At 42.5% G+C, this 20,596-nt stretch overlaps 1 protein-coding gene across 1 annotated transcript in view; it reads left to right on the top strand.

Annotated features, from left to right (window-relative positions):
• Positions 1-1,745: 1,745 nt before the first annotated feature.
• LOC146839474 (uncharacterized) overlaps positions 1,746-20,596 on the top strand; it is an 84,191-nt gene continuing 65,340 nt past the window's right edge. The window contains 1 exon segment of the mRNA XM_085650808.1: positions 1,746-3,441. Within this exon segment, the coding sequence (XP_085506934.1) occupies positions 2,453-3,441 (989 nt within the window). The 5' untranslated portion in view covers positions 1,746-2,452.

The raw sequence follows: 20,596 nt of genomic DNA, 5'->3' as shown, positions 1-20,596 counted from the left end.
AGGCATGTAGTGTTGTGCGCAAAAGCAGCATCATGGCTACCGGGCTCATGCTAATTAAAAGAGGTCGACAATGACTCTAGCACCCACGTTACAGGAGTATGGAAAGTGATGAACACGGAATAAGGTAAAGCTGAATTTAAGAAATGGCCAAAGGTTTAAATGCTACACTCACCCTCAAGCAACGGACATCTTGTCCCACTCTGCCAACGCCCCAACCACCCACAGAGTATCATGCTGGCAGCAAACGGAATTAAATAGAACAAATGGTTCTATCGGGTTTATACAATTGCTTAGAGTAATATATTTACTTTAACGAACCAAAGAGTATTTATAGCACATACAAAGAAACGAAAACACCAACACGAGAAATAGATTTAATCATATATTGTAAAGGGTATTGAATACCGCTGGCTGTCACAAATACAAATTAAATTGCAGGAAGACAATGAGTGACTGTCGTGAGAGAGTGACATATAGTGAATAGTGAAATGAACAGTACGCTATATACATGACAAATACATTGGTGACATGAAAGAAGGAAGAAAAAAAAATCTTTAAAGTATTGTCCTATATGATTTTACACATAGAATGCGAGACCCATTGATGAATCAAATCGTGATCAAGAGAACTGTGTGGAGATATGTTAGATGTCGACGTTTCGACCCTGGAAGCAGCGTACACTGGTATGCATCAGAGCAGGTCTTCCTCAGGACTGTGAACGGAGGAGTGGACAGCCACAAAGCAGACTCTTCAATGAATGAGATCAGGAATTTGGAGGCGTGAATCAATTCCAAGGTTAAACTTCACTAATGTTCAAGTTCATTAGTAGTGCCGCAATCAGGAGAGTTCTTCCTAACTGCAATGGCACTGTTGCTCAGAGGATCTCTATGGGCTCAATTGACATCCAGCAGCTGGTTGGAGTCACATGTTGGGAGCCTTGACTAAATATTCAGTGATGACAAAATAGTTGTGTGTCTTCCAGGAGCAGCGCTCGTCCGTCTGACCGCTTCTTAGACGAGTTAAAGAAAACATAAGACATTAAGTCAGATACCATGGTAAGGTAGAAAAAGACAAAAAGCACACACTTCTTGGCAGCAGAGATATCGAAGGTATATCACTGGCAGTGATTGAATCGCTATTATAAATGCTGCAATCTTCCCACAAATGATTGGACGAACCCCAGGTAAGTGCAACGATAACTTAACAAACAGAAAAGTAAAGACAGGAGTTGGAACTTCAGCTGATCCTGTGTGAACAGGAAAGTATTGTCAAGAACAATGTGAATGGAGCTGCATTTGTTATATACTTCCTGAAGTGTTACCTTTATTACATCTTGAAGAGTTTCCTTTGTCATATACTTCCTGAAGAGTTACCGTTATTATACACTTCGTAAAACTGAAGCAGCATATCCTGATTCATCTCTTTTTCCACAATGTCTTCTTGTTTAAATGAAATCTTGACCATGTGCGTCTTCCTAAAGCTATACCTCTAGCGAATGGGTGCTCCGTGAGTGCCCTTTCTTTACTAAGTTACTCTGTAAACACTGGTAAATCACCTCCTTTTCTGAATTACGATGTGGCATGTTCAATAGAACATTTAGTTAAATATCTGTGTATGGTGAAATGTATCTTGATTACTTTCAAAAATGGTAAAGAAGAGATGTCTTTTACAAATATTTAAATATTGTGTATTTACATTCTCTTACATTTCCATTTAGTGATAAATCTCTTTACATCCAACAGGAAACCAGCCTTGAATGCACAAATGATTATGAATAATGACAATAATCGTGTAAATCTCCAAAAAGCCGTCAGAAAAAATGAGCTCCAATATTCAGGTAAAGAGCTGCACAGTCAGAGACTGAGGAACCTGAACATAAACTGATAGATCCTGGAAGAAGCAGTCAAGAGCAATTCAGTGGATGTAAGAACCTGAGCTGTGCACCTCCACACCACAAGACGAAGAAATGACCTCTAGAAATATAACACAACAACAATAACTAACTACTGCCTGTATAAACAAGTCTCAAAGCTTTGATCATTGGATCGGTGTGAGGTGGATACATCATTGCTCTGTTTCATGTAATGATGGCAGACCACCATTCAGTGCGCTGGTTATATTGTAAACTATTTCTGGCTAAACCACAGGAGCAAGAGAAAAGCACAATAGAGTGGAGCCAGACAACTGAAGGATAAAGGAAAGAGAGAGTCTTTGATCTACAACAGACTGTCCCAATTTGCATCGACCTGAAGGAAGACTAATCTTTACCCATAAACATGCAACACCATTATACAATCTAAAGACATAACCACCTACAAAGAAGCTTCACTTGCCACAATTATAATATGTGTCGTTGGTGAGTCTTGTATTTCGTTGTGAAATCTGAAATCAAGCATCCAACATACCACACACATACAGAGAATGTGAGTATAACACAAGTGCTTTATCAACCATGTTAGCTCTTCAGGAAACACAGTCATGGGAAGCAGACAATTATAAACCCGACCCAGAGACACTAACCAAGAAAGAAGAATCAAACACATGCAGCAAGAGCTTTAGTTTGTCATCACTACTAAAGAGCCATCAACAAACACACACAGGAGAAGCAACGTGCAAATGCAATGAATGTGTGAAGAACTTTAGTCAGTTAGCACTCCTAAAAGATCATCGGCGAACACACACTGGGGGAAAACCGTACCATTGCACTGAATGCGTGAAGAGCTTCAGTCAGTTATCACAACTCCAAAGACATCAGCGAACACACACTGGGGGAAAACCGTACCATTGCAATGAATGTGTGAAGAAATTCAGTCGGTTGTCACACCTTCAAAAACATCAGCGAACACATACAGGGAATAAGCCATTCCAGTGCAGTGAATGTGTAAAGAGCTTCAGTCAGTTATCAAATCTTCAAAGACATCAGCGAACACACACAGGAGAAAAACCATACGATTGCAATGAATGTGTGAAGAAATTCAGTCAGTTGTCACATCTTCAAAAACATCAGCGAACACACACAGGGGAAAAGCCATTCCAGTGCAGTGAATGTGTGAAGAGCTTCAGTGAGTTATCACAACTCCAAGTTCATCAGCGAACACACACTGGGGAAAAGCCATACCATTGCAATGAATGTGGAAGTTCTTTTAGTCATTTCTCAACTCTCAGGATTCATCACCGAACACACACAGGAGAAAAGCCATTCCAGTGCAGTGAATGTGTGAAGAGCTTCAGTCAGTTATCACACCTACAAGAACATCAGCGAACACACACTGGGGAAAAGCCATACCACTGCAATGAATGTGGAAGTACTTTTACTCATTCCTCAACTCTCAGGATTCATCACCGAACACACAGAGTAGAAAAGCCATTCCAGTGCAGTGAGTGTGTGAAGAGATTCAGTCAATTATCAACCCTGCGAAGACATCAGCGAACACATAGAGGGTAGAAACCATACCATTGCAGTGGATTTGGAAGTAGTTGCAGAAAGGATTTTCAGCTAACTACAGGGATTAGTGATAACACCTATAAAAACAACACACTTAAATAAGTTTAACAAGCACAGACTGGAGAATATTTGTAGCTGGTTTTGGTGCTTGGCCATTTTGTGCAACAACTGGTTCAATGACAGCTGCTAGAGAACAACGTCCAAAGGCACAAGAAGTCAAAGTAGGAAAATGTGACCTGTAACTCTGAGAGTTAATGCTTGCAGTGCACAACATTTACCTCCGAAGCCCTGACGTGGGAAAAAATGATGCTCATTTCGATCATCACATGCATATGTAAAAGCACCCACCATAGTGGCACTTCCTCAGCGGTGTCCAATATCAAGCTGGACTCTTGGGAAATTTGCTGGCTCACCACTGACTATGTTAATGATTCATGGTGAGATTGGTTGTATATGAATATATTTTATACATGTCTTATTTACAAAGAATCACCCAACCAACTCCTAACTGCTGAAAGGACAGAATCAGTGCATGATGGCAGAATTATTGATCAGAGAGAGAGCTGTTGAAAAGTTTAGTTCTGAATAGGTTTCTGAAAGCTTGATGGTTAGGTAAAGATTGAATCTTGAGCAGTAAAGAATTCCAGCTCTTAGAGTCCAGAACTATCGACTCCCTGCTTTACATTTCTTGAACCTTGGCACTGGAAAATACATCTGGATTCAGCAGTAAAGGAACACAAATGATACAGATTTTTGACATAAATGATATTCAGGTTTGTGTTTACAAGTAAAAAGAAACACTTGTTTTATAAACTGCCGGTGAATGAATGGACATAAAAAGTATGTGCTGCCTCATGAGCAAACATTGAATCTTTGTGATGCCGTTGGGACGTCCTCAGACCACAAATAAGATAGATCGTAGGATTCTGAATCATCTGTGTTATATCCTATACTTCCTAGTCCTGGCTGCTCAGCCTGCATGAGTGTGATGTCATGGAATGTTGGGAGTGTGTGCATGCTTTGAAAGAGTGATCAGTTAGATTGAATGGGGCTGAGCAGGAGGATGCTGCTCCCGGTGGGGCAATCCTGTACCATCTTACTTGAACAATAAATCTACCTAACTACATCCCTGGCTCCTGGTATACTTATGACGACAGTACATTTCTTCAGTTACAAAAATGGCGACGATTTTTAAAAGAACCACGCGTGATGAACCAAGAAACAAGGAACTGAAAGAAGGAACTAAAAGAAGATGGCCAGTGTCTGAAAAGAAGCCTGAAAATTAAGCCTGCGCAACGCCTTGGATGCCCCACCGGTGTCTTTTCCAACAGACAGTCCACAAAGGTATGTGTTGGGCGTTAGGCATTAAGTGGCTTGGGTGGCTTGAAACCTGCCTGTGCAGTTAAGAAAAGCACATAGAGGAGTCATGCCTACAGACTGCATAAAATGAATGTTTTTTTGCTGTGTGATCTTGAACTGAAGCTATTTAAATTACCTGATGTTTGAAACCTGTCTACAGACTGCATAAAACATACGTTTTTGCTGTGGAATTTTGAACTGAAGATTTTTAAACCATCTGATGTTTGAAACCTGCCAACCTACAAACTATTGGTCTTGGCGTGTTAACCTGCCTGGAAAATATTTGAAGTCAATTAGAAATATTGAAGGGAGGCGCGTTATGGATTCTGTTATGCACTGCATGCCACATGGAGTAAATGAGCAGTATTAGATTTTTTTTTCAACTGCTGGCACCAAGAAAATGTTTGAGCAGCGTTTATTTTTTAAACCGTGCATGGATGTTGGAACACTTACTGTAGCCTTAGCTGACTGTCTGCATTTTAAAGCATTCCGAAATCGGGGGCATGAGTCGGGCCCCTTGAAACGTTTGGCAAAGTTTCCAGGGTGGTGTCAGATGACCATCTAATCACTAAAAAGAGAAACTGAAATGTTCGGAGTTACAACCTGAACAAAAAGAATTTCACGCTCACATTTGGGGGAGTGCTGTGACAGTCGGAGTGTGAGACTGACTTGCGGCGGAGGACTCAACGAACAGAAATTGCTTTTGTTTATCTGGGGGCATTCGTTTGGTAAAACTTCAAACGCTTGGGGAGTATTGGTGAGCATCGCGCTGGCTTTTGTGAATTGTGACGGACTTGTTGGCATTTTTAAAAAAAAAAAAAAAAGAAAAGGGGAACCAAGACGTGAGTTAAATGTTTTTTTTTTCTACTCGATTCAGACAAACTCATGAAACTCGATGCATAAATGTTACCGTTCATGCGCTATTATTCAAAAGTTAAAAACGAATCTGGTAGAACGTGACTGAGCAAGCTTCTTATGATTCAAACTTACATGAATGCATGTCTGGAACTTCGAAGCGAATTATGCAAGCCAACATTCTCTAGAGGATTCTTCTTCCACCACACTGTGATCTGTAGCACGTTCGGCGTGAGTTACCAATGATTGTTGTCATCACGTGGAGGTTGTCATGGTAACGTTCAGAATGAAAAGCTGTCCGGCCTCCTTATCTACGGCATGTCGGGTGCGGCAAAACTAACGTAGAAAACGTCCTAATGCGAAAGATGCCTGTGCGAAGTTTTGGAGATTTCAAGGTGACTGTTCCTGCTATAAAACAATGGCGCAAGACCAATGAACTGGGTATCGTTCAAAAGTGATTATTTCCCAACAGTGGCACTGCGCTATTATGACTCGTGATAGTCGATTTGTGAATCCATATTTTGAACTAGTGTATTGTTTCTCGCAAGCCTGTTTTCTAATTTTCCCTGTCACCTTCCGAGTTGATAGTGAATTAGTTTTTATGCTATTTGCGTTATGGTTTGGGTAAGAAGTCACTCACCTGATGTCTTAATTGATTTGAATTGGTTGTGTTTATAGCCATTCAATTGTGGGGCATACTATTAGTAAGTTTAGGACGTGCCACTTATGTGGTAGTGAGTTATACATGTGAGTGGCAATAGTGAATGGTACGTGTGGGTGTTATGGAAGGTTATTTTGCCTTGTGTGTTGTTTTATGTCGTTTTGTATTTTCAGGTATTTGGTTGTGTTAAGTTTGTGAGTGAATCTTTAGTGCGGATGTGATCGGCACAATGGATATGTGCATATTTTAACTATAAGGTACACATACATTTCCAGGTGTACAGTGTTTCTTATGTGCTAGTATTTTGTCTATTTCTAGATGTAGCCCGTGTAGTATTTATTTTGTTTTGCCTCGCACGTCATGGTTGCGTTGGGAGTGTCCTTCACACGTCAGGGTTGTGTTGGGAATGTGATTTGCCTCGCACGCCATGGTTGCGTTGGCAGTGTCCCTCGCACGTCATGGTTGCGTTTTGAGTGTCCTTCACACGTCAGGATTGTGTTGGGAATGTGATTGGCCTCGTACGTCAGGGTTGCGTTGGCAGTGTCCCTCGCACATCATGGTTGCGTTGGGAATGTCCTTTGCACGTCATGGTTGCGTTGGGAATGTCCCTCACACGTCAGGGTTGTGTTGGGAAGGTGCTTTGCTTTGCACGTCCGGGTTGCATTGGCAGTGCACTAGTTTTTAATTTGTAATGTTTGGCGTGCATTATATTTGTTTTGTTCTCTCGCACATCAGTTAGTGTGCGTTGTTACATGTTTTTCTTTCATGTTGTTAGCAGAGGGAGATAGGTGTGTTGTGATGTTCTTCTGGGTGTGCTGGGTAAGTGTTTTGAATGCATTGTCTGTGAAACACATGCCATATTTTGTGATTGCACCCTGCATGAAACATGTGCAAATTTTAATGTGATTTTACATGTTTCATACCATTCTATATGAAGAACACTATCATTTATGCTATATGTTCTTATGTGAACTAGAGAAAAATCATTTATCTCTTATCAATTTATTTGATCTTGTCGATTTAAATATCCGAGAATGCTAATTGATTGATTTTGGGATCTAAGTAAGCATTTACCTATTTAATGTGATTTTCGTGATTTAATTGATTTTATTTCCTAAGTAACAAATTGTGATATTGTTCCAGCAATTTGTTTTTGTTGTTTTTTGTTGTTAATTGTTTCTAAAGGAAGGAGATATGTTATATCCTATACTTCCTAGTCCTGGCTGCTCAGCCTGCATGAGTGTGATGTCATGGAATGTTGGGAGTGTGTGCATGCTTTGAAAGAGTGATCAGTTAGATTGAATGGGGCTGAGCAGCAGGATGCTGCTCCCGGTGGGGCAATCCTGTACCATCTTACTTGAACAATAAATCTACCTAACTACATCCCTGGCTCCTGGTATACTTATGACGACAGTACATTTCTTCAGTTACAAAAATCTGTAAGGTGCTTTTGTGTTGCTGGAACAGCCAAATACACAGTGTTCTTATGGCCCAGCCTTGCTTAATTGAAGGAGTTCACCAATATAATATGCACATCAAAAGAAAGGATACATCTTAAGTAGCCAAATATAGTAAAAACTAATGCTTTCCACCGAGGTCATTTTAACAAAGTGCTGAGTCTGAGAAGTTTTTCCTGCTGCCGACCATCATCACCACCACCACCACCTCACAGCCAGTGAGGAACAGCAACAAGACTGCTCTTCAGCACACCCATCCTTATACATAACACACTACAGGGGTTTGCTCCAGGGTCAAACTCACATTACTTTCACGTTAACAGCAACAAGTTCTAAACTGAACAAATTAAATTTAGGAACAAGTGGTTTGTACGGCCATTAGTGGCATAATACATTTGAAACCCAATACTTTATAAATCTGTATTAATGATACATAACCAAACATCCAAACACCACCTATGTATGGACATCCAAGAGCCTTTAAAAACCACACTACAGAGGTGTGTACTAGGATCAAACTCAATTTACTTTAACGTTAACATGAACTAATTTATTATACAGCAAGAACAGTCATAATGCTATGAAATGTACACAATGATGACTAGATTTGACATATTACTAACAAATGTATGTTTTTTGATATGTAATAAAAAAAATGTATTTGCATTCATGGTATTTGACTGCTGGTTGTATGGAAAGAGATGTTAAATGTGATTTCTTCCCTAAACTATAAAGATAATTTGTGATGTCAGCAAGGAGCCTAGATTATTTGGCAATGGAGGTGTCATTAAATACCGGATTTATTTTGGAAAACGAAAAATATGCGTGTATTGTGGCACTCCTCTTGTTAATAATCCATAAAAATGCTACAGAATGCTGAGTACTTGAAAGCATTCTGTCATACGAGGGATTTAAATATGCATTTGTCAAATACAAAATTGACTTACATTTTTATTTTAAGCTTCTTATACAGCGCTTCTTTATCTAATAATCCCGGATGGGTTTTCTCCGAGAGCCCTTTCTCCTTCGGAAGAAGGGTCATTTTTTCCTAGTATTTTTCTGTTTGAGACTGCCAGTCTTTTCATAGTGTTCCTGAAGAAAAAGAAGTAGGTCAGAATGCCTACCATAAGTAGGGCGGACAGTCTGATGTACTTACACCAACCGCCCCAGGTATGTCGGTCATTGTTGTGAGGGTTTCTGAGGTTCTGACCTCAGTTGAATCAGAGGGGAACTGTGTTAGATTCTTCTTACCAACCTCAAACATTCTCCAATTTATTTTTGTAATCCGTTTAATACAATTTGCTAAGGGATTACACATGAGAACCATGGCCATGCTTTCTTCTCCTACTCCTGCATTAGGGATCAGGAGGTTGTCTATGATTCTTGGCCTCTTATTCGCCTGCTTCAGTCCTTCTGGGATATCCTGTTTCACCAATTTATCCTTCAAGGATTTCTGTTGTTTTTCAAAGAGCCTTATTAGAACAGTTTCTCCAAATTTGTAAAACTGTTGAAAGTGGAGATTCTTCCTTAGAGACCTTGGTTGGAAGTTTGCAACATTGTGTCTGGTGTTGTGTAAACACGCAATCACACAAGGGGGCTAGAGGAGATTTCAGGACCTGCGTGGGCCAACTCCCCACTAATTATTCATATTACAAAAAAGGCCACGGGTCCGAAATCAACAGGAGGTTATACAAATTACTGGGTGTACTATGCCACTCAGAGGGGGATTTCCCTTTTAAGGATGGTTACCCTCACACACTAGCGGTGTCATGGTTCATCATGAAGGGGCAATGTCCTTAAAAGGGAAACCCCTCTCTGAGTGGCATACTACACCCAGTAATTTGTATGAGCTGTTGTGTGAAACCAGTGTGCCGTTCTCCAAGGCTGTGCAGTTGCATCAAATGTTGTGTAAAAGCAGTGTGCCACCCCACGAGGCTGTGCTGTTGAATCAGACTATGTGTAAAAGTAGTGTGCAGCCTTCTTTGGCTGCATAAAGACCTATCTAAAACCATTGTGTCTCCATACACTTGCTGCCAACTGCAGCGTATTTGTTTCCACCTTCTACCTGGGATCCTATCTGTTTGCTGCCGACTGCGGCGTCAAAGTGTCCACCTTCTACCTGGGATCCTATCTGTTTGCTTCCAACTGTGGGGTCATAGTGTCCACCTTCTTCCTGGGGTCCTATCTGTTTGTCGCCATCATTATGAGATGCAGGAGCTGCAGAAAGAAGGGCATGAGGATTCACTAATAATGTGTTGTTACTAAAATGTTACAGATCACAATGACAAGTTACAATTCATTCAAACTGTGGCTCTGTCACTATTGTGGCAAATATCTTAAATACCCAGCGACTCCATGTAAGTCTTACAGAATGGTGAACACACATAGATCGACCATTATATACACCACACTTTATTGATGAGAAACCTGTGGGGAAGCATCCAGTAAAGAGAAGGAAACTGGAACATCGAGTGCTTGATCCTCAAATCCTTATTTACTTATGTATTTACTTTAGGAAACTTCATTGTCCTCTATCCTTTGCCACTCTCCAGATGGGTTACGTGGTCCATGAAACAATCTGGGCAATTAATAGAACCTGTTTCATGAGCTCATTACTCTAGGCCTGCCATGGCTTCCTAAATCTTTTCAATAAAAGAACATTGTGAGAGCAGCAAATTGGTTTCGGCTTCCACTTTCAAAACTTTCCATTACAAACCAATTGTTCATGCTTCTTCTGTTATTAAGCAGTTTTAAAATAGCATGATGGTAGTCTCAAGTCTTTCAAGAAAATCCAGGTGTTCCCAGTGTCTATGATGGAAAGTCCTAATTTAATTAAATGCACTTAGTCGACTATCTTTAATTTTGTGGATAGCGGTTTGACTCTGTTTAATATGTATTGTCCCTCTCTAATTTGTTCTGTGATGCAGTGGTCTTTAACCTGTGGTCCGAGGACCCCTGGGGCTCTGCGAGGCCTACTCAGGGAGTCTGCAAATGTTTTTACAAAATTAAATAATATTAAAATTAATAAAGGATGTACGAATGAAGAAGCAAAACTGAAAATTGTAAACCTTTTTCAATATTTGATTATGTATTAAACAAAAGTTGATTGCTCCTCTGCAGTGATTACTTTAAGGTAGTGGTGGATGCAGGTCTCAGCGGTCTCCTTACAAATATGGAAGCTGGCCGTTGTGGTGGAACCATTGCCACATCCCTCGGAGCAGGTTGAATTGGAGGGGTAATGTAGGTGTCTTCTGAGCCAGCCTCCATGACTATGACTGGCTCTTCCTCCTCATCCCCATCCATTATTCTAAGGCTTTCAGGAACTTTATTTTTCACTTGTCACTCATGGCGGGTCTTGGACTCAGCCAGGGTCCAATCCATGTCCAGATCATCAGAGGGGGTGCTTGGAATTTGGAGAAGATGATGGAGTACCTTTTCTGCCGGAGATCAGAAATCCAATGGTTCAAGAAGAGGTACATCATGCTCAGCAGGAAGCTCAACCTCCTGTTCTCCTCGTACTTCAGAAAGATGTATAGCTGGCTGCCTCTCCTGTTGTTCACTTTGCTAAGTTTCCTGCAACGACTGGGTACTAATTTACGGCTGAGACACATCTAATTCAGACGCAATGCTTGTCGCCATGATGGCAGTGGCTGCCTCGCTGGGAGACATGGCCTTGGGTTTAGGTTGGGGTGGTGGCATTGATGTGGGAGTGCCACACCACATTTCCTGAAAAGGTGTTTGTCGTCACGCCAGTGGTGGCACAGGCAAAGTGTTTTTCTCTTCCGCCTGGGACCCTTTTTAGGCAGCACCTTTCTTTGGGGCTGTCTTCAAGCTCTGTCCGTTTGCACTTTGCTGCACAAGCAGAAGAGAGAATGTCTCTTTTTTATTTTTTTATTTTTTTTTTTATTATTCAGTTCGCAGGAAAAACATCATACATAAATCAATCAATTAAATCAGCCAAAATATTGAATCATTACATATAGTAACACAAAATATAACTCACATTAATTTATGAAAACACGAGCATGGCCTCGTATAACATATACAACTCCATATATTGTAGCATTGGCTGCCAAATTTTAAGCCCTAATTGTTTCTTCCTCAAAGATCGTATACGATAGAGGCTATATTCTAAATTAAACACATTATGAAACTTAGAGCACCACATTTCTAATGGTGGTGCATCTACTTGCAGCCACATAGATGCAACACATAATCGAGCAACAGCCATCGCTATAAATATAAAATAACGAAAAGGATAACATATGTGGATAGGTTCAATATCATCACCCACACCCAATAACGTAACCTCTCTAGATATATGAACATCTACCCCAGTAGTATGCGATAAAATTTCTGAAATATCAGATATATATTGTTTAAGGGCTATACAATCAAAAAATACATGTACAATATCAGCTTTATCCGCCTGACACCTGAAACATTTCCCATCATGTATCCCACCCCACTTCATCATCTTAACAGGTGTACAGTATAAATTAAACAAAGTTTTATAGTGTTGTGTGCGTAAATTTGCCGTCAATATGACTTTACTTGCCATAACAATTGAGGATTGCACATATGAACCAGAATTACCGAATCTATCCCTCCATTTCGCATCCTGCACCTCTATATCATCCCGCTGAGTTGCCAATAGAATATCATACAAAGCCCCAATTTTAGCTTTTTTTAACAATGCCTCTAATAAATAATTTGTTGCTATAAGGGTGCATCTACAGTGTTTATTAATAAAATCTCGAATTTGCAGATATTTGAAGAAGTCGTGTTTGGATATTTTATAACGATCCACCAATTCGGAGAAGGGAATGATTGACCCATCCCTATAAATATACCCTAGACGTCGTATGCCCTTGCCCTGCCAAATAGCCATTTTTGTGTCCCAAAACACCGAAGGAAAGATTTCCATAGAGTTAAATGGTGTGTAGTAGCTGATCCGATTTATAGGAATAATTTTTCGGATCATCCTCCAGGCTTTATATGCAGCAAGTACAATTTTGAATCGAGTTCTTTTAAAATAATTTGGTTCATAGAACTTAAGCAGGGCCTCCCTCGCCTGAGTTCCCAACAACATCTGGTATATATCCGGAGTTTCGAAAGACCCTGCTTCGGCCCCAGTCACCAAGTATTGCATATTCTGCAAAAAGCAAACTAAATAATAAAAAGTAAAATTCGGCACACCCCATCCACCACGTGTCAATGGAAGTGTCATATATTTTGAAGCCCGTCGACTTTTTTTCCATCCCCATATAAACCTATCTACAATAGGCTGTAACTGCATTAATTGTGCGCTTGTCAACTCCAGCATTACCGTCCTGAAATAGTACATTGCCCGAGGAAGTACACACATTTTTAAAACATTACAGCGTCCCACCATTGATAAATGTAGACACTCTACCTTTTCCAATTGCCGTTTTGTAGCGGCAAGTATACCAGCCCAATTTACTTCAACTATCTCTTGAGGTGACATTCTAATCTTTATGCCCAAATATCTTGCTTCCGGTGTAACACGCGCATCGCCAGGACAAAGTCCCTCAGTACATACAATCTGAGTTTTAAAAATATTTAACTTATACCCAGCAACTTCCCCATACTGCTGAGTCTGAATCTCATTCTCCCTAATTACCTGCTCCGGATCAGATGTTACTACCACTATATCATCGGCATAAGCGAGAACACGTGTCTGTTGATCCCCCACTAACATTGACTTTATACCATTAGTGGTTTCCAACATTTGCACTAGTGGATTAATATAAATGGCAAAAAGTAAAGGTGAACAGGGGCACCCCTGCCTGGTGCCCCTGGATATATATACAAAAGGTGACTCCTTCCCCATCGTACAGATTCTAGCCCGTGGTCGTTTATACATAGTCTGCAAAGCTAACAAAAATTGCGGACCAAACCCCATCTTTTGCATTGTGGCCCACAAAAAGGGCCAAGATACACGATCAAATGCTTTTTCAGCATCAAGAAAGACTAACCCTATATGCTCTTGACAGATATTAGCATAATCTAACAACGAAATTACCCTATGTATGTGGTTTACCGTGCTCCTACTGGGCAAAAAGCCATGCTGATATCGAGAAACCAACAATGGTATAATTTTGGCTAATCGAGTCGCGAGGATTTTTGAGTACACCTTGTTGTCAGCATTAATTAATGATATCGGCCTATAAGACCCCGGATTTCTAGAAGGCTTGTCCGGTTTCTTAAATATGACTATATTAGCATCATTCCATGATGGTGGGGGATTTCCACGTTGGACTTCTAAAAACGTAGCTAGCATATCGTCCTTAATGATTGGGAAAATTATCCGATATACCTCCAGGGGAAGTTTGTCCGGCCCTGCCGCTTTCCCTGACGCTAACCCCACTATCGCTGTTTGTACTTCTAACATTGATATTGGGGCTTCTAGTTCCTCTCGATCAGCTAACCCTATCTCAATTAAGTCTAGGTTACGAAGATATTGCTCTATAGTGCCCTGCGTCGCCAAATCATGAGTATATAATTCTTTGTAATATAAATGAAATACCTCCAATATACCTTCTATAGTCTCTACTACACCACCTTTACCATCTTCCAGTGCATCTATTCGCTGTGAGGTTTGTCTACCCCGCAGCCTTTGAGCTAGACATCTCCCAAATGAAGGGATATCATGGGCTAGTGTCAATAGGAAACCCCTAAACTTCAGAGGTATAACCAACCTCCTGGATGCACCAGGCTTGGGGTCTCTACTCTCTGAGTATAGGAGTCCATCATCCCAATAAACTTTATGGGTGCCACTAGCATTCCCAACAGCTTCATCAGCAGCTTTTTTTTGAGGGGTTCAAGAGAGGGGCAGGTTTTCTGCTCCTGGCTCAGATCAGACCTGGAAGGGCCCCCTGTCTCCAAGAACTCAACCTGGTCAGGTTCAAGCTCCTCTAGGACAGTTCCTTCTGCAGGCTCAAGATCATCTCCCTGAGGAGACTGATCAGTATCCTGAGACAGGTGGGAAGGCTCTGCCTTGACCCTACTGCTCCTCCTCTTTTGAGGCACCTGGTCCATTATTCCAGAATCCAGGGCCTGTCCAGCTTTTGACATTTTTGTCTGTGACCTAGTCACAGCAAAGACATTTGCAGGGAACCCTAACATTTCTGCATGTGTCCTGAGCTCCACTTCAGCCCGAGCTGAAGTCTCTAGATCATTGCCAAGCAAGCACTGTACTGGTAGGTCTGCACTTACCACAACCTTCTTAAGGCCAGTTACCCCTCCCCAGGAGAAGTTAACAACTGCCAGAGAATGGTCTGTTCTGACATTGCTAGCATTGGTCACTTGGTACATTTCACCAAGTATAATCTGCCCAGGATCCACAAGATCTTTTGTCACCATTGTGACACTTGCTCCTGTGTCCCTGAATGCCCAAGCTTCTACTCCATTAATTAAAGGCTGCTGTCTGTATTTGCCCAAGTTACTGGGACTCACAAAGGAGGACATATCCATGCCTCCACCAATGACAAGCACAACCTGAGTTGGTACTCTGACTAAGGCAGAGTCCATCTTAGAACCCAGGGTCAACCCTACTACATCCTTATTCTGTATATTCCCACCACCAATTGTAACTGCACTAGGGGGAGCAGGTGCCTTAGGGGTATTGGTGGGGGCTGGAGTATTTTCTTTGGCCTTGGTGCAGTCACTAGTCCAGTGAGTTTTCTGTTTACAGATTTTGCACCAAGGTTTCTTTTGGCCTTTACCCTTTCTTGACTGTGAATCCCCACCTGAAAAAGATTTTTAGGGCCCTTGAGAAGACTTCTGGTCTTTACCCTTGTCCCCACCCTTGTCAGAAATTTTGGAATCTTGGTTCTTTGGGTTACCACCTTGGTTCTGTACCTTATGCCTCACCCTGGTTCTGACCCATTTGTCTGCCTTCTTTCCCAATTCTTGGGGAGAGGTCAGATCAGAGTCTACCAGGTACTGGTGCAACAGCTGATTTTGACAGTTATTAAGAATCTGCTCCCTCATTATCAGATTGTACAATCCTATGAAGTCACACACTTTACTGCCCAATAACCAACCCTCTAAAGCCTTAGCAGCACAGTCGACTAAGTCCACCCAGTCCTAATTTTGTGCTTTTTGGGTGTCTCTGAACTTTAACCTGTATTGTTCAGTGGTTAGGCCAAACCCATCTATTAGAGCACTTTTCAAGACTTTGTAGTCATCAGCATCCTCTTCTCTTACAGTGAGGAGCTTGTCTCTACCTTTGTCTGCAAAGGAGAGCCATAAGATTGCTGCCCACTGACCTTGAGGGACCTTCTGTACTTTACAGGCCCTCTCCAAGGCAGTTATCCATTTGTGGATGTCATCCCCACTCTGGTAGGGAGGGACAATCTTACTAGGTTTCTATGGTCATAAGACCTCTCCCTATCTCTAGGGGAATTGCTGCCACCAAGGGACTCTAGTCCCTCCTTTTTACTAGCTCTGTAGAGCTCCAGGGCTTCCCTATCTAAGGCCATCTGCTGCTTTCTGAGGTGTTACTTGTATTGCTCATACTTCAGCAGTCTCTTTCTCCTCTCCTTGGAGATTTCCCTCCCTCTGTGTGAAGAAACAGAGGTTCCTATAGAGAGTTAGACTGGATAGATCCCCTTGACAGAGATATATCTATTCTAGCCCTGTTGTCAGTCCTACCAGGAGGAATAAAGGAAGTGGCATTATTGTCATCCTTCTCATCCTCATCCTGGTGGTCTGTGTTCATCAGAGTCTGGTCATTGTCACCAGTCTGGTCAGCATTAGAGTTAGGGTCAGGGGAGTTTCCACTCCTGGACCCACCCTCGGGTGCTGCGCCACCCACACTGTCTAAATCATCAGGCCCACTAGTGTTAAATGGTAGCGGCACCTTCGGTCGATAACCTTTCAAGTATTGCCCGGCGGTAATTGCCTCTTATACAATTCGATGATTAACCAAAAAAAGGATAGGCGCTGGAGACTGGAAGGCAAGAAACAAGGGTATATTCTCTCTGGAGGAGAACACATCAGATCAGACAGCAAGGTATCGTCACGAGGTGCTCTACCCACATCTCTGAGGCCTGGCCTCTTATACACAGGTTTATTGCTTTATTACACGTGACACATTCTTGTTAAGACTTTGATGTACGGAAAGGCATCCTTGGAATCCCCACTTCAAGCTTGTTCCTACACATATCTACAGTGGAAGTCCCCACCCCACCCACAGTAAGAGATGGCTATCACACAGGTGGACATTCCGCCAATTCCCGGGGGTGTGTACGACTGGTCGGGTCTCAGGAGGTGGGGGCCTTGATCTACTGTAATCCCTTTGATGTGAGGTGTTTCCCTTACAGTGGGGGCAATAAACTGCATCCGCAGGGCGAGGTGATGGCCTGGGATCGGTTCGGACAATCGTGCGCAGAGGAAGGGGGTTATCAAAAGGACGTATGACCATGTATGGGATGAAAGGAGGTGTTGGTCAGGCCCGGGATGTGGTTCCATGGCAGGGTCGCGCAGAAGGAGAGGGTTTATGGCCCATGTATGAGAGAGCGGGGGTGGCCGGCGCGCGGGGGGATGTTTGTAGCGCCAAGGGAACGCGCTGGTGATCGGCGAGGGGCAGAGGGGCCATGGTGCTTTCAAAATGGCTACTGCTTAAGTGAGCGTACGGGCCTGAGAGGGGACAAGGTGGCGCCGATTATGTTGACATCGCAAACCAGATTTTAACAGTCCTCCCTTTTCAACATATCTAGCCAGCTTGTCTAGCCGACATCCATCTTCGTTAAATTCTTAGCCACGACATCGTAAATGCCTTCATGCGTTCCTGTTTCAAAGTACAGAGTCTCAGGACAGACAGGAATAATCTGACACAATTGTACATAATTACATGTAGTTGATGTGATAGGCGAGGAGGTAGTGCATACGGAGTTACATCAGCTGCGTCATATGTCAGACCCGGAGATAGGTGGAGGGAAGCTCGCTTAAACACAAACCTGATACCGTAAAGAGTGGTCTGAAAAAACAAGGAATATTACGTACATTACTTAAGGCCTAGACTTTGTGTGGATCAAACTAAACAGCATAGTCATGTGTACGGCTGATGCTATACAATTGTCATTTATACTAAGTTAATGTTTCTTAACTATTAGTGTGCAGTTGGAAGTGACCGATAAAAGACCTTGGGAACTTGATTGGAGGATAGTCAATTCAAAGGTGGTTGGGAGAGGAATTTCAACTCAACATGAGTTACAGTCAGAGAGGGGGGGGGTAATATCCACAAGGGAGTTCTTCTTTCCAGTGTCCTATTACAGCGAGCCATCACTGGTAAGCTCTCGTTGTTCTTCTTCTTTCGTTGGCACTGTTGAGCACCGGCGGTGGAGCTAAGGTCCAGCTCAAATCCATGTTTTCACGTTGCAGGGTGTGACCATTCTTTGCTCTCGGATCACAGTCCTGTTTTGTCCTGTTCCCTAACTGATCTTATCATAGGTACCTTGAGGCGGGGTACCCGCATTTCGTTCTTCTTTTGTCAATTCACGTTCAAAATCCCATATGAAAAAGAGGGGGGATAGGGGCGTGCTTTTGGGAGGCCGAGGGAAGAGGGGGTGGAGTGGGATCGGATCAAAAAGCGGACGAAGGAGAGCAGAATCTTTTAGCACTGAGCCCATCAATCGGCTCGACGGGCTGGGACTTCAGGCACGAGCTGATCAGTGAGCAGGGGGCTTCGGGATAGCCCTTCTTTCTATCGCTTTCCATGCTGAGAATGGTGCCTCGTCCCGCATCTTTTTGCTCCGTGGCTCCTCTTTGGTCGAGGCCATAGATGTTCCATGATCCGCAGCCAGGCTGTACGTCACGTCCGACCCCTCTCCTCCGATGACCGCATGTTATCTTTGAATGAGTACAAGAAACAAAATCTTAGAGAACTGGTAGGGAAGACGTTTACACACTTCATTCTCTCTCCCAACCCCAAGTAGTGGGGGAAACGTTTATCGGTCACTCTATGGTGGATGTCTATTAACTCTTATGTTGGTGTACGCTACTAACTCATTAATCATTGCTGTGGTGCAGGTTTGCGAGTGTTCCTGCAAACTTCCATCACCAGGTCTGCTAGGTGTTGATTCCTGTACCTTATAAACGTAGCAAGAAGTCTGACATCTATCAACTTCCTGGTCTATCAAAATTCGAACCGGCTTCTCCGGCAGAGACTCGTCTTTCTAACGCAAGCCCTGCTGATTTTTCTCCAGGGACTGCTAAGTTTATGAAAAAGTGCGAGGTGCTACTGTCATGGGCTCACAAATATCTGTTTCGGGGAGGAACACGAGCTAAAAAAATGTCTTGCTGGAGACAATAGTTAACCTTTATCAGTTCTAGGCGATGTATCTTTAAAAACAAGGTCATCAGCTGTATTGCTTAAAATATAACTAGGACTATTCTGGAAGGACGGGGTGTTTAGGCGCTCTATTTCTGTGCAATGGGCGGGGCGATTCTGAGTGATGGAGGTGGAGTCGTTAGAGCCCTAAAACAACAAAAACCACTGACATATAGTTCCCGTTATAAGGGCCAGATTGGGAGACATCAGTCATCTTACCTGTCCTTTCTTTCTCAGCCAATTAAGTTTCAACATTTTACAGAAAGGAGAGGTAGTAGTGTGGTAAACTACGGTCATTTTGCTTCTGTCAATTTGTTCGAACACCGTCGTGTTTAGGCCAATTATACAGATACTGAGGACGTACTGTTTCGTTATCTATTCAAAAAAAAAAAAAAGGGCAAGGGAGCTTTCAGCGAGAGAGAGAGAGAGAGAGAGAGAGACGTGCGCATCAAGTAGGCTATTTGGTACACGTACGACATAAAACGAGAGAGAGAGAGAGAAACGTGTACGGTAATAGGTTACTTGGTGTACACACAACATAGAGCAGCACGGGTCACTTTTACGTATAAAAAAAGCTGGGGGAAGACATAAATTCAACGTTCACGCACACACAAATACTGGATAGGGTGTAACAGTACATACATCAAGCACAGAAACCGAAGACGAAGACACAGAGCTATATTGGGTAAGGGGACCTTTCCTTTCCTATCCTTTTTCTATGCGTGCGGCGTATTTTCAGTATTTTCCGTAATTCATTTTGGCGTGGTGGGCGGACTTTTTACTCCCCTCCCTTTCTGGGCAATTTTGTAGGAGGCCTCATTTTTGAAAAATACTTACTCCTCTTTTTCCGGTCGGACATTAGTCCAGTCGTGTTTATACTCACGGTGGAGCCTTCCGACCCCTGGGCAGGCGGTGATCCAAACTGAGGCAGAGGAGGAGTATCGGTCGGACGTTCAATGGTACAACTCTTATTTTCTAAGTGGATGGAAGAAGAAGTGGTGAAATCTAAAACATGCCAGTATCCCTAACTTCTGGGCTGGGGGGGGTTTTGGATGAACCCCGACCTGGGGTATTCTTAACTTCTCTTATTTAGTCAGCGCAAAAATCGACTCACTGGTGGTACATTTGGGTCATCAGTTGGAGTCGGGTTCGCCGTACTGAAATGATCCTTCGAGTTTCTGGCGTAAGTCACCCTCCAATTTACTAGCTTCCGGGAGAGGGAGAGTCGTTTCTTCAAACGAGGAGTTACCATATTCGGGTTTATTTTCCCATCCCCTTGATCGGTAGACAAGCATTTCAGTCATACAAAAGACGTTCTCTTCAGCGACCCAGGCATATGCAATACATACACATTCATACTGTACAATCAGGGCACGTACGCACAGTCATACAATACAGTTTTTCGTGCTCTCAGTGGTTGTCTGCACTCCACGCACCATCTCACAACGTTTGTCTATGTC

The sequence above is a fragment of the Triturus cristatus genome, chromosome 4_1, assembly GCF_964204655.1.
Source record: "Triturus cristatus chromosome 4_1, aTriCri1.1, whole genome shotgun sequence".
Taxonomy (NCBI): Eukaryota; Metazoa; Chordata; class Amphibia; order Caudata; family Salamandridae; genus Triturus; species Triturus cristatus.
The sequence above is the reverse complement of the archived record's forward strand: the minus strand, read 5'-3'. Positions and strand labels throughout refer to the sequence as shown.